The sequence below is a fragment of the Hypanus sabinus genome, chromosome 18, assembly GCF_030144855.1.
Source record: "Hypanus sabinus isolate sHypSab1 chromosome 18, sHypSab1.hap1, whole genome shotgun sequence".
NCBI lineage: Eukaryota > Metazoa > Chordata > Chondrichthyes > Myliobatiformes > Dasyatidae > Hypanus > Hypanus sabinus.
In genome coordinates this window covers 73750064-73762643 of record NC_082723.1, presented here as the reverse complement: position 1 = coordinate 73762643, position 12580 = coordinate 73750064, and the positions used below count along the sequence as shown (strand labels likewise).

Genomic DNA, 12580 nt, shown 5'->3' with positions numbered 1-12580 from the left:
AACCTACCAACTGGTATGCCTTTTGACTGAGTGAGGAAACCAGAACACCTGGAGGAAACTTGCACGGTCATGGGGAGAACATACAGTGTTTGTTGTGAGACGGTTAATTAGATTGGCTTTTACCATCTGCTTTATAGATACAGGTGGGTCAAATAAGCAACTGTCACAAAATGCTTCAGGGGCAGGCAAGAGTGCGGGCTAATTCTCCTCAGAGTTGCGCCTTTCAGTCGAGTGTTTTGCAAATCCCAATTGAGAAAGAGGCACTAGTGGATATCAGACATTCCTGTAGACCTAAGATCTCCTCTTGTCAGATGGCAACTCTTCAAATGAAGCAAGAAAGCAATGAATTCTGTGGAACGTACAGCCGTGTAAACAAGAATTTTGATCGGCATCTTTACCTTGGCCTTTACAGTAAAGTTACTGTTGCATGACAAGAGAAAAATCATTGGGGCATGAGCGTTTCTTTTTCACTGTTCTTGCTCCAAGGCAATGGCTCCCAACCTGATTGGCAGCCTATGCTCTAAGTCATAGGTGTCAAACTCAAGGCCCGCGGGCCATATCCGGCCCGGCGTACAATTATATCCAGCCCGCGAGATCATTCTAGATAGATCTATTATTTTAATTATTAACGGCCCGGCGATATGAAGCCTATGATTGTAAGTTAATACCAATCATAAAAATAATGCTTGCTCAGCAGTCTTCTTCATAAGAAATGGAATTTGTGAAGTGGAACACTTTATAGTTATAGCAGAGACTGAGACACATGAGAACAGGCTGAAAAAACGGAGGCAATGAAAGCTGCCTTCGCACACACCCCACTGATCCGGCCCGCATGAAGCTGCATTTTGCCCAATCCAGCCCTTGACCTAAAATGAGTTTGACACCCATGCTCTACATGAATTAATATGTCGTTAACTTTTCCCCCGTCACTGAAGGTGTAAAAGAAATCAGTGGCTAGAATTCTTGGTGCTAACTCCACCATGGATGGTCCCAAACCTGGCTTGAGAATGGGGCTAGAAACGCCACTGCATCAAAACCCAGAGCTACAGAAGCTCCAAAAACCTCACCCCTGGGAGAGGAAGGATCTTTGCCTAGAAGACATATGAAGTCACATGGATGAGACAGGGCCAATCAACCTTCGGAAGAGAGTCCAAGCAAACAACACCTAGTGCCGTGACCTTGAAGCTGACACCAAGAAGATGTACTACACCTGGGGACAACATGAAAGACTGGCTCAGGACAGAGGACTCTGGCAAGCTGCTGTCAACCTTTGCCCCAGCAGGGTGATCGGCTTAATAGTAACAACATTTCCTGGTGCTTGCCGTCGCCATGGTATTTAAGAAGATGGCACCACAGTGCCAGTGATCAATGATCGAGGTTCAATCCCCAGCACTGTTTGTAAGGAGGTCACACGTTTGCGTGGCTTCCTCCAAGTTCTCCAATTTCCTCCCACGTTACAGGTTAGAGTTAAAGTTAGTAACTCTACAGGTTAGAGTTAGTAAGCTGTGGGCACATTGATGCTGAAAGCTGAGTGACACATGTGCTACACACAGCACATCCTCACACGATGTTGGTCGTTGATGCCAATGATGCATTTCACTGTATGTTTCAATGTTTTGATATACAGTACTGTGTAAATGTCTTGGGGATATACAGTGCTGATTAAAAAGTATTCATCTCCCCCCTTGGAAATTTTCATGTTTTATTGTAATATAACATTGAATCACAGTGCATTTAATTTGGCTTTTTTGACACTGGTCAGCAGAATTAGACTCTTTTGTCTACAAAGTGCTATAAAGCAATAAAACATGAAAACTTCCAAAGGGGCTGAGTACTTCTCATAGACACTGTATATATAGATAGGGTGCCTAAGACTTTTGCACAGTACTATAGTAATTTTGTGGCGACCCATTTCCTGGCACATCCGAACCGGCTCACAATTAGCCAGCTTTCCGGCTAAGGGAGATAGCCTACGGGGGTTTGCAAGCACAGAGCTTTGGAGCCTCTGCGCCACGGGGGGCAGGTTGAGGGAGGCTTAAAAGTGAGGCTGAGGATTTTGAATAAAGTTTTTCCTTCGACTGCAGTTACCGACTCCGTGTCGTAATTTTAGCGCTGCATGTAGCACACCGCTACAATTTTATGTATTACGCTGTACTGCTGCCAAAAAAAAACAAATTTCATGCCATATGTGAGTGATGATAAACCTGATTCTAATATAGGTTTTTACTGTGGACTGAGAGTGGGAAGGGGGCAGGGAGAGGGGAGTCATGGTTGGGAAAAGGGGAAGGGAGAGGTGAGGGAGCAGGGAACACCGGAGAGACATTCTGTAATGATCAATAAACCAACTGTCTACAATCAAATGACCCTGCCTGGTGTCTCTGGGCTGGGTGTGTCTGCACCAATGCAACCTCTCACCTCTGGCACTCCTTCTCTGCTATCCCTCCCGCGGTGCTCTACCTTCGCCATTCCCCACATCCTTTGCTCCCAGCAGATTTACAAATGCACTCTCCGTTCCACATTGGCAAATAGAGTACTGTGCAAAATTCCTACACACCCTAGTTATATATATGTACCCAAGAATTTTGCACAGTACTGTAGCCTTGTGAAAGTGGAGACACATTAGACAAGGTTTACTTCATTCTGCTGTGGCTTTGTGTCTGTACATAGACTCTCTTAGATGGACTTCAGTTCTGAACACTATTAGTGTTTATTGTTTGCAGAGTTCTTTCAGTTCCTCTCTGCACATTGGGTGCTTGACAGTCTTTTTTCTTAATGGGTTATTTTTGGGGTTTCTTTGTTCTGCGGTTGCCTGTAAGGAACCGAATCTCAAAGTTGTATAATGCATACATGCTTTGATAATAAATGGACTTTGAAGATTTAAGTCATTTGGACAGAAACATAGATAGGAAAGGTTTAGAGGTAGACAACTTGGTCAGTAAGGACAAGTTGGGCCAGAAAGATTGCATACTATATAACTCTACAACTCAAGGCACCTTCAGTCCCAGATTCCCATTGGCAAATTTGTTCTGCGGAACACACACAAAATGCTGGAGGAACTCAGCAGGCCAGGCAGCATGTAGGAAAAGAGTACAGTTGACGTTTCAGGCTGAAACCTTCCGGCAGGACTGGAGAACAAAAGCTGAGGAGTAGATTTAAAAGGTGAGGGGAGGGGAGAGAGAAGCACAAGGTTTAGGTGAAATTTGGAGGGGGAAGAATAAAGTTGTGCTTCTCTCTCCCCCCCAACCCCCACCCTTTTAAATAAACCTCAGGAGGAAATGTTTGGCTGTTTGCTGTTACTGGCCATTACGCCGCTGGCGTTTAGGGCAGCAATGAAGATCCTCCTTCTCTGTCTGTACAGAAGGATTCTCCATTGCTGTTTCTGTAACGATTGCTTTTTGACCAGTCAGGGTTGCTAGCCCTGAGCTAAAGCCTCAAACCTGGAAGACCAGTAGACCACTCTTAGTCTGGCCTCTACTCTTTGACCTGTTTGGCATGGGTGACTCTAACAAGAGCCAAAGCATAAATTCTTGTCTCCAGCCAACATAGCTCTCCAGGTCACTGAGGTACGCAATCCTCCAAACCCCACGACAAGACAGTGGTCTCTTGGAGGTTGGCTGTTTGCTGTATTGGAATTAATCAAAGGGGAACATCAGGCACTTTAACTCAGCAGTGTCACAGTGAAAATGTGTCACTGTGATTAAAGGGTTAACTGCTGCTCTCCAATTTCTCTCAAGCTGCCAAAGACACCTGGTATGGGTGTGTTAATTTAGGGGAAAAAAATGACGTTAATCAAAACTATAGATCAACGGGCCTATTTATCACTGATTCTGGGGAAGGGTAGGGCTGGGCAAAAAAAAACGTCAAGATCTTCTTGATGGATTCATTGTTAACCAACCTGACTAAGGCGGATTACTTGTTGTTCAACCTGTCTCAGGACACTTTTGTACTCGTGCAGTCTGATGCTTTGCATACTTCACCCTGCAAGGCAGATTTTAAAAAAAATTTGTAGAGACTTAGTTTGTGTACCTGTGAGCCCATAAGACCTGAATAACCCACAAAGAAAAACTTCTGAGGTTTACTCAGTAATCGTGCAACCACAGACTGCTTCTCAGACAACACTAACTCTTCAATAACTCATGGTTTATGAGTGGCCAAAATAAGCAAATTAGTTTGAACCCTTGTCCCTCCAAGAGGACCACAATCTTGTCGTAGGGTTTGGAGGCTTGCATGCCTCAATGACTGGAGAGCTATGTTGGCTGGAGTCAGGGCTTTGTGCTTTGGCTCTTGGTAGGGTCACCAATGCTAGACAGGTCAAAGGGTAGAGGCCAGACTAAGAGTGGTCCACCTGTCCTCTGGGTTCAGGGGTTCAGTTCAGGGCTAACAACCACAACTGGTCAAAACAAATTGTTGCCGAAACAGCAATGAAGAATCCTTTTACATCTGTGTGCAGTGGTGTGGATAGACAGAGATGGAGGACCTTTGTTGCTGCCCAAAATGCCAGTGGCATGATAGGTAAAGTCAGTACCAAACTAAGATGGGGAAGATATAACCACATGTGCTTAAAGCAAGCGTGAAGGATGGTTGTGCACAAGACTGGACCATGCTACAACTAATACAAGTTAAAAGTGCACAGTACAAAATAAATTTAATATCAAAGTTCGTATATGGCACTATATACAATGCTGTGATTTGTTTTCTTGCAGGCATTCACAGTAAATCCAAGAACCGCAATAAAACCAATACAAGACCACACCCAAAGGATCTGCAGCACCGCAAAAAGAAAAACAGAGTTAACATTTCAGTTCAAAAATCCTTCATCAGAACTGAGAAACAGAGAAAGCAGTTTAATTCTAAGTTGCAGAGAGAAACGGGGTGGATAAAACAAGGTGATAAACTCCCATTAGACAATCAGTGAGCCACTTTATTATATGCCTCCTATACCTAATCAAGTCACCACTGAGTGTATGTACGTGGTTTTCTGCTGCTCTATCCCATCCACTTCAAGATTTGAAGTGTTGTGCGTTCAGAGATGCTCTTCTGCACAGCACTGTTGTAATGTCTGGTTGTCTGAGTTACTGTCACCTTGAACCAGTCTGGCCATTCTCCTCTGAACTCTCTCCTTAACACGGCATTTTCATCCACAGAGCTGCCGCTCGCTGGATGGCTCTGTAAACTCCAGAGACTATTGTGTGTAAAAATTCCAGGACATCTGCAGTTTCTGAGTTACGCAAACCACCCTGCCTGGCACCAATAATCATTCCCAGTCAAAGTCACTTCAATCACATTTCTTTCCCATTCTGATGTTTGGTCTGAACGTCATCTGAACTTTTTGAGCATGTCTGCATGATTTTATGCATTGAGTTCCTGCCACATGATTGGTTGATTAGATATTTGCACTAATAAAGGTACCTAATTAGGGTACCTAATAAAGCAGCCACTGAGTTAAAGTCAAAAGAGAGGAGGAAATATAGTGAGACATCTATACTTACTGCCCTTATACCTGCAGGCTTTTAAGGCCGCAATGAAGATCTTCCATATCTGCTGGGGGTGTTGACGCTACAAATCAACACAGCTCTCTCAATATACTTCCTTCCATCCTGCTTCCAAATTCCCCCTCCGATGATGAGAATTTGCAGAGAGGTGTCTCTCAGAGGTCTTACTTTAATACACTGCTTTACCTACTCAGAATGTGTTTATTTTGTTGTGTTTCCATTTCACTCTTTCAGGCAATAGAGATTTAAAGATGAAAGATTAGTATGAAAAGTGGCGTCACAAGTAGATAAGGTAGTAAAGAGAGCTTTTAGTACATTGGCCTTTATAAATCAAAGTATTGAGTATGAGAGTTGAAATGTTATGGTAAGGTTATATGAGGCATTGGTGAGGCTGAATTTGGAGTGTTGTGTGCAGTTTTGGTCACCGAATTACAGGAAGGATATAAATAAGGTTGAAAGAGTGCAGAGAAGGTTTACAAGGATGTTGCCGGGACTTGAGAAACTGAGTTACAAAGAAAGGTTGAATAGGTTAGGACTTTATTCCCTGAAGCATAGAAGAATGAGGGGAGATTTGATAGAGGTATATAAAATTATAATGGGTATAGATACAGAGTGAATGCAAGCAGGCTTTTTCCACTGAAGCTAGGGGAGAAAGAAAACCAGAGGACATGGGTTAAGGGTGAAGGGGGAAAAGTTTAAAGGGAACATTGGGGGGAGGTCTTCTTCATACAGAGAGTAGAATGAGCTGCCAGATGAAGAGGTAAATGCGAGCTCACTTTTAACATCTAGGAAAAACTTGGGACAGGTACATGGATGAGAGGTGTATGGAGGGATATGGTCCAGGTGCAGGTCAGTGGGACTAGGCAGAAAGATGGATCGGCACAGCCAAGCTGTAATGTTCTATGGTTCTGTGTGCTGCACCTGCCCATACACCTCCTCCCTCACGTCCATTCAGGACCCACAAATAGTCCTTCTAGGTGAGGCAACGCTTCTACCTGTGAATCTACTGGGGTCCATCTATGGTGTCCAGTGCTCCCCTATGTTGGTGAGACTGTTCGTAACTTGGGGGGGCCACTTCACTGAGCAACTCCGCAACATCTGCCACAAGCAGGACATCCCAGTGGCCAAACATTTTTATTCCAATTCCCACTCACGTTCCAACATGATGCTCTGTGACCTCTTCTTGTGCCAAGGTGAAGCTACTCTCAGGGTGGAGGAGCAACACCTTATATTCCATCTGGGTACCCTCGATTTCCCTTCCAGTAAACAAAATCCACACCCGCCCCTACCCCCGCCTTCCTCTCTTTCCCACTTTGTCCTTTTACTTCTCTCCTGAGTATGATTTCCCCCTGGTCCTCATCTCCTTCCCTTTCTCTCTATGGTCCTTTCACCTCTCCTATCAGATTCCTTCAAATCCCCCCACCCTTTCCTCTATTCACCACTCTTTCCTCTCCAACCTTTGACCTTTCCCACCCACCTGGCTTCAACCAACACATTCTGCTAGCTTCTTCCCCCTACCCCCAACCTTTTTATTCTGACACTATCCTCTTTCCTTCTCAGAAGAAGAGTCTCGGCTGTTTACTCTTTTCCATAGATGCTGCCCGACCCGCTGAGTTCCTCCAGCATTTTGTGTGTGTTGCTAAAGATTAGATTAGATTAGCTTTATTTGTCATATGTATATCAAAACACAGTGAAATACGTTGTTCAATGCCCAAAACAGTCTGAGTGTATGCTGGATACAGCCCACAAGAGGGCATGCTATGCTGCAGCCCGGCGCCAACATAGCATGTCCACAACTTACTAACCCTAACTCAAATGTCATTTGGAAGAACAGACAAAGAGGGCAGGGAGGGGAAAAAACAGGGTTTGCAATTCCTGTGATTGTACACAGGATTGTCTCTGTGTAGTCTTGAAAAGAATGCCTCATGACTGAGTGGGAAATTGGCTGACCAATGTGAGATTAATACAAGTCACCCTCTTTCTCTTCGAATGGTGCAGATGTATGTACTCAGGTCGAATCCAAGGCTAGGAAAGGTCCAAAAGCCAGGATACTGCTTCCTGCCTTTTCTTGGAAGAAGGCAGTATCCATTCTACCTTTTAGTGAGTAGAACTGACACTGGAGTTCCAAGAATAGCTCCTTGTACACTGTGAAGAGCATTAAAACTTAGGAGGCCGCCAGCCTCCTCAAACCTACCCCACCACCCAAAATGATCTATGTAGGCCTTAATTTCACTTCTGTCCCAGACCCCCATAGCCCTTGATTCTTTGATCATGCACAAATTAACAGCCTGGACCTTAAAACATTTCTAATCATTAAACTTTCACAACTACTGGGGTCAGAAGTTCCAGAAATTCACCAGAATATCGTCTGCAAAAATAAATTTCAATACTTCCTACCCTCCCCATATTTTGCAACCGTGACCCCTTTGTTTATGAATTTCCCACTATTGCAAAAATCTCAACATCTATCCTCTCAAGCCCCATTAGCATCTCCGGCGTTTGAATAAGTCTATCTCTCATGATCTTAACTTCCAAAGAGTACAACCCCCAATTGCCTAGGAGACAAATGTGAGGAGACAGTACACTATTAAGGGCAACAGTGCTGCTGAGCAGAGAGATCTTGGGATCCAAGTTCATAGCTCCTTGAAACTGGCTACACAGTTCGATAGGTGGTTAAGAAAGCTTATGGAATGCTTGCTTTTATTAGTCGAGGCATTGAGTTCAAAAGTCAGGAGGTTATGTTGTAACTTTATAAAACTGGTTGGGCTACATCTGGAGTATTGCATACAGTTCTGGTTGCCCCACAATAGGAAGGATGTTGAGGCTTTAGAGAGAGTGCAGAAGAGGTGTACCAGGGTGTTGCCTGATTTAGAGAGTATGTGCTGCCAGGAGAGGTTGGACAAACTTGGGCTATTTTCTTTGGAGTGGCAGAGACTGAGGGGAGATCTGATAGAGATTTATAAGGTTACGAGAGGCATAGATAGAGTGGACAGAGAGTATCTGAAGATTTCTGTGGATAATAAGGACCAAGACAAGGAACTGGGCAACAAACAATATTCAATGAAGCAAAACCCAGATCTTCTTATTAATTATCAGTATTGCCACAGAAGTTGATAGGATGGTTAAGAAGTCGTATAGTGTGTTGGCCTTCAGTAGTCGGGGGATTGAGTTCAAGAGCAGTGAGGTAATGTGGAGTCTCTAAAATATCTCTGGTTAGACCTAATTTGGATTTCCTGGAAGCAAACCATTTGAATTCTACTTCCTATTCTCACTCCGACATGTCTGTCCATGGCCTCCTCTACTGCCAGGATGAGGCCACACTCAGGTTGAAGGAACAACACCTTGTATTCCACCTGGGTAGCCTCCAACCTGATGGCATAAACATCGATTCCTTGAACATCTTGTAGTTGCCCCCCATCCTCTCCTTCACCATTCTCCATTCTTGTTTCTCGCTCAGACCTTCTCTTAGCTGCCCATCACTTCCCTGGTCTTCTAGCCTCTCCTATCAGATTCCCACTTCTCTAGCCTTTTATCTCTCTCACTAATCAACTTCCCAGCTCTTTACTTCAACCTTCCCCCTTTTCCAGGTTCACCTATCACCTGCCATCTCTAATGTCTTCCTCCCCTCCCCCCCAACCATCTTATTCTGAATTCTTTCCCCTTTCCTTTCCAGTCCTGATGAAGGGTCTCTGCCCAAAATGGCGACCGTTGGCTCTTTACCATAGATACTGCCTGCCCAGCTGAGTTCCTCCAGCATTTTATGTGTGTTGCCTTGGAGTATTGCATTCAGTTCTGGTCACCTCATTATAGGAAGGACGTTGAAGCTTTAGAGAGGGCACAGAGGATATTTATCAAGATGCTGCCTGGAGTTGAGAACAAGGCTTACATGGAAAGGTTGAGAAAGCTCAGGTTTTCCTCTTTGAAGAGATGGAGGATAAGAGACGACTTGATAGAGATGTACAAGATGGTAAGAGGCGTAGATAGAGTGGACAGCCAGAGACTTTTTTTCCAGGGTGGAAATGGCTGATATGGAAGTGCATAACTTTAAAATGTTTGGAAGAAAGCAAAGGGGAGATATCAACAGTAACACACAGCATACTGGAGGAACTCAGCAGATCAGGCAACATCTATAGAAAACAGTAAACAGTCAACGTTTCGGGCTGAGACATTTCTTCACACCGAAGAGGAAGGGGAAAGATGCCTGAATATAAATTGGAGCGGGGAGGGGGGAGGGAAGAGGTTAGCTGGAAGGTGATAGGAGAGGCCAGGTGGGTGGGAAAGGTTACGGCTAGAGAGGAAAGAATCCTACTTGACCTGCTGAGTTCCTCCAACATTTTGGGTGTTGCTTTGGATTTCTAGCATCTGCAGATTTCCTTGTGTTTGTGAATTTAGGGGTAGTTTTTATTTATACAGAGAGTGGCAAGTGAGTGGGACACACTCTCAGGGTGGTAGTAGAGGCAGATACATTAGGGACATGTAAGAATTATCAGAGTGCATAATTCAACTACATACAACCTTGAGATTCATTTTCCTGTGAGTATACTCAGCAAGTCTATATAACAGGATCAATGAAAGATCAACCTGAGTGCAAAAGACAACAAACTGTGAAAATGCAGGTATAAAGAAATAGCAATAAATAACAAGAACATGAAATAATAAGATACAGAATCCTTAAAGTGAGATCAATAGTTGTGGGAACATCTCAATGGATGGGCAAGTGAGTGTAGTTATCCCCTTTTGTTCCTGAACCTGGGTGCTGTGCATCCTGAAGTTCTTGTACCTTCTATCTGATGGCACCAGCAAGACATGGCCTTGGTGGTGGGGATCTCTGATGATGGATGCTAATGTGAGGCTCTTAGATGGACACATATATGAAAAATGGAGGGCCACGTGGGAGGAAAGGGTTAGACTGATCTTAGAGACTAAAGAGCTGATTATAGACTTCAGAAAGGGTAAGACGAGGGAGCACAAACCGATCCTCATAGGACCAGAAATGAAAAGAATGAACAATTTCAAGTCCCTTGGTGTCAAAATCTCTGAAGATATATCTGGAGCCCAACATATCAATGCAGTTACAAAGAAGACAAGACAGCAGCTTGTTTTCGGACTGTCACTTGGAGTTTAAGGAGATCTTGGTAGGTCACCTAAAACACTGAAAAATTTCTACAAATTCTAACTGGCTGCATCACCATCTTGTATGTGTTGGGGGTGGGGGGGGGGTGCGTGGCTACTGCACAGGATCTAAGTAAGTTGAAGTGTGTTGTAAACTTAGTCAGGTCCATCATGGGCACTAGAATCAATAGTATCCAGGACTAAGCATCCATCACTAAGGAGCCTCATCACCCTTGTCTCATTGCTACCATGAGGGAGGAGGTACAGAAGCCTGAAGACACACACTCAACAATTCAGTTTCTTCCCCTCTGCCATCAGATTTCAGAATGGACACTAAACCCGTGAACACTACCTTACTACTTGTTATTTCAATTTTTGCATTGCTTATTTAACTATTATATATATTTACAGTAATTCACAATTTTTCCCAATTATTATGTATTACATTGTATTGCTGCCGCAAGACAACATTCTTCACAACATATGCTGATGATATTAAACCTGATTCTGATTCTGATCCCCCCTCATTCTTTGCCCATTCAGCTTCTTCCCCTCTGCCATCCAACTTCAGAATGGACATTGAACCTATGAACACTACCTCACTGCTTTTTTATTTCTGTTTTTACACTATTTTACTCAATTTAACTATTTTATATATATGCGATAAGATTGTGGGATGAAGTGTGTGTATCACTCTAAGACCTATGGTCTATTCAATGTATAGAAATTATAGTTCAGAATGCAAGATCACACAAATAATAACAGCTATAACTGGCGACCAGTAAAATGAATCATGACATTCCGATGACCTGTAAAACTATGAAGGTTAGTTTGTATGAAAGCCTTGGCTTTATTAAAACAAAATACTTCCAATCCAAAGCCATGTAAATGCACGCCTTACAGATGCCTCGCAGCAGTATTGCTGTTTGTTGGAATGTTAAGAATTGGCATTCTTACCTACTGCCCACATCACAGTGTCAAAAGACTCTCGCTCTTCTATGCTAGACTCCAGATTTTTCCACACGGCCTGCAGCCTGCCGCTGCTCAGTTTTTCTATTTTGACAGGTGTACACTTCCAATAGATTCGGGTACCATAAGACGTCATGTGATCTGTCACCAGGTGAGCCATTTGCTACATGAAGAGGGAAAACACATTGTTCGACAGTATTGCTATTTTATATTAACGTCATGTTTTATTTTCAACTTTACAGAGTCATTTTTGAAGCTACTATTCAAATTTCTTCCTATTGCTACCTATGAATAAGTTCCTTAAGGTTGTTACAGCCGGGAGCTGGTAAAGGAAATAAGCTTCCAATACTTATTGAATGCTCCCAATGACATGCACCTCAATCAGCCTCTGACAACCAAGTCCAGCTCCTGGCCTTCACATGTGGCTTAGCTACTAAGCCTGGTGGAACTGTTTTTACTAATGGGAGAAGGGTACAGGTGGTTACTGGCATCTAAAAAAACAGTCGCTTTGGGCTGACGGAGATCAACAGTTGTTGGCAGCTCATCTAGGAGAAAGAAATCTCTGATATTAAACTCTACATCACACACAAAACACTGGAGAAACTCAGCAGGCCAGGCAGCACCTATAGGAAAGAGTAAACCATAGAACACTACAGCACAGTACAGGCCCTTCAGCCCTCCATGTTGTGCCAACCCATATAATCCTTAAAAAAAAGTACTAAACTCCCACTTCCCCATAACCCTCCATTTTTCTTTCATCCATGTGCCTGTCCAAGAGACTCTTAAATACTCCTAATGTTTTAGCCTCCACCACCATTCCTGGCAAGTCATTCCAGGCACCCACAGCCCTGTGTAAAAAATTTACCCCTGATGTCTCCCCTAAACTCCCCTCCCTTAATTTTGTACCTATGCCTTCTGGTGTTTCTTATTGGTGCCCTGGGTAACAGGTACTGACTATCCACCCTATCTATGCCTCTCATAATCTTGTAGACCTCTATCAAGTCCCC

At 43.7% G+C, this 12580-nt stretch overlaps 1 protein-coding gene across 3 annotated transcripts in view; it reads right to left on the bottom strand.

Annotated features, from left to right (window-relative positions):
• Positions 1-12580, bottom strand: part of txnrd2.2 (thioredoxin reductase 2, tandem duplicate 2) — a 201901-nt gene that overhangs the window by 46222 nt on the left and 143099 nt on the right. For all 3 annotated transcript variants that reach the window (XM_059994667.1, XM_059994669.1, XM_059994668.1), the window contains one exon: positions 11562-11736. In XM_059994667.1, coding sequence (XP_059850650.1) covers positions 11562-11736 — 175 coding nt within the window. The remainder of the gene's footprint in view (positions 1-11561; positions 11737-12580) is intronic.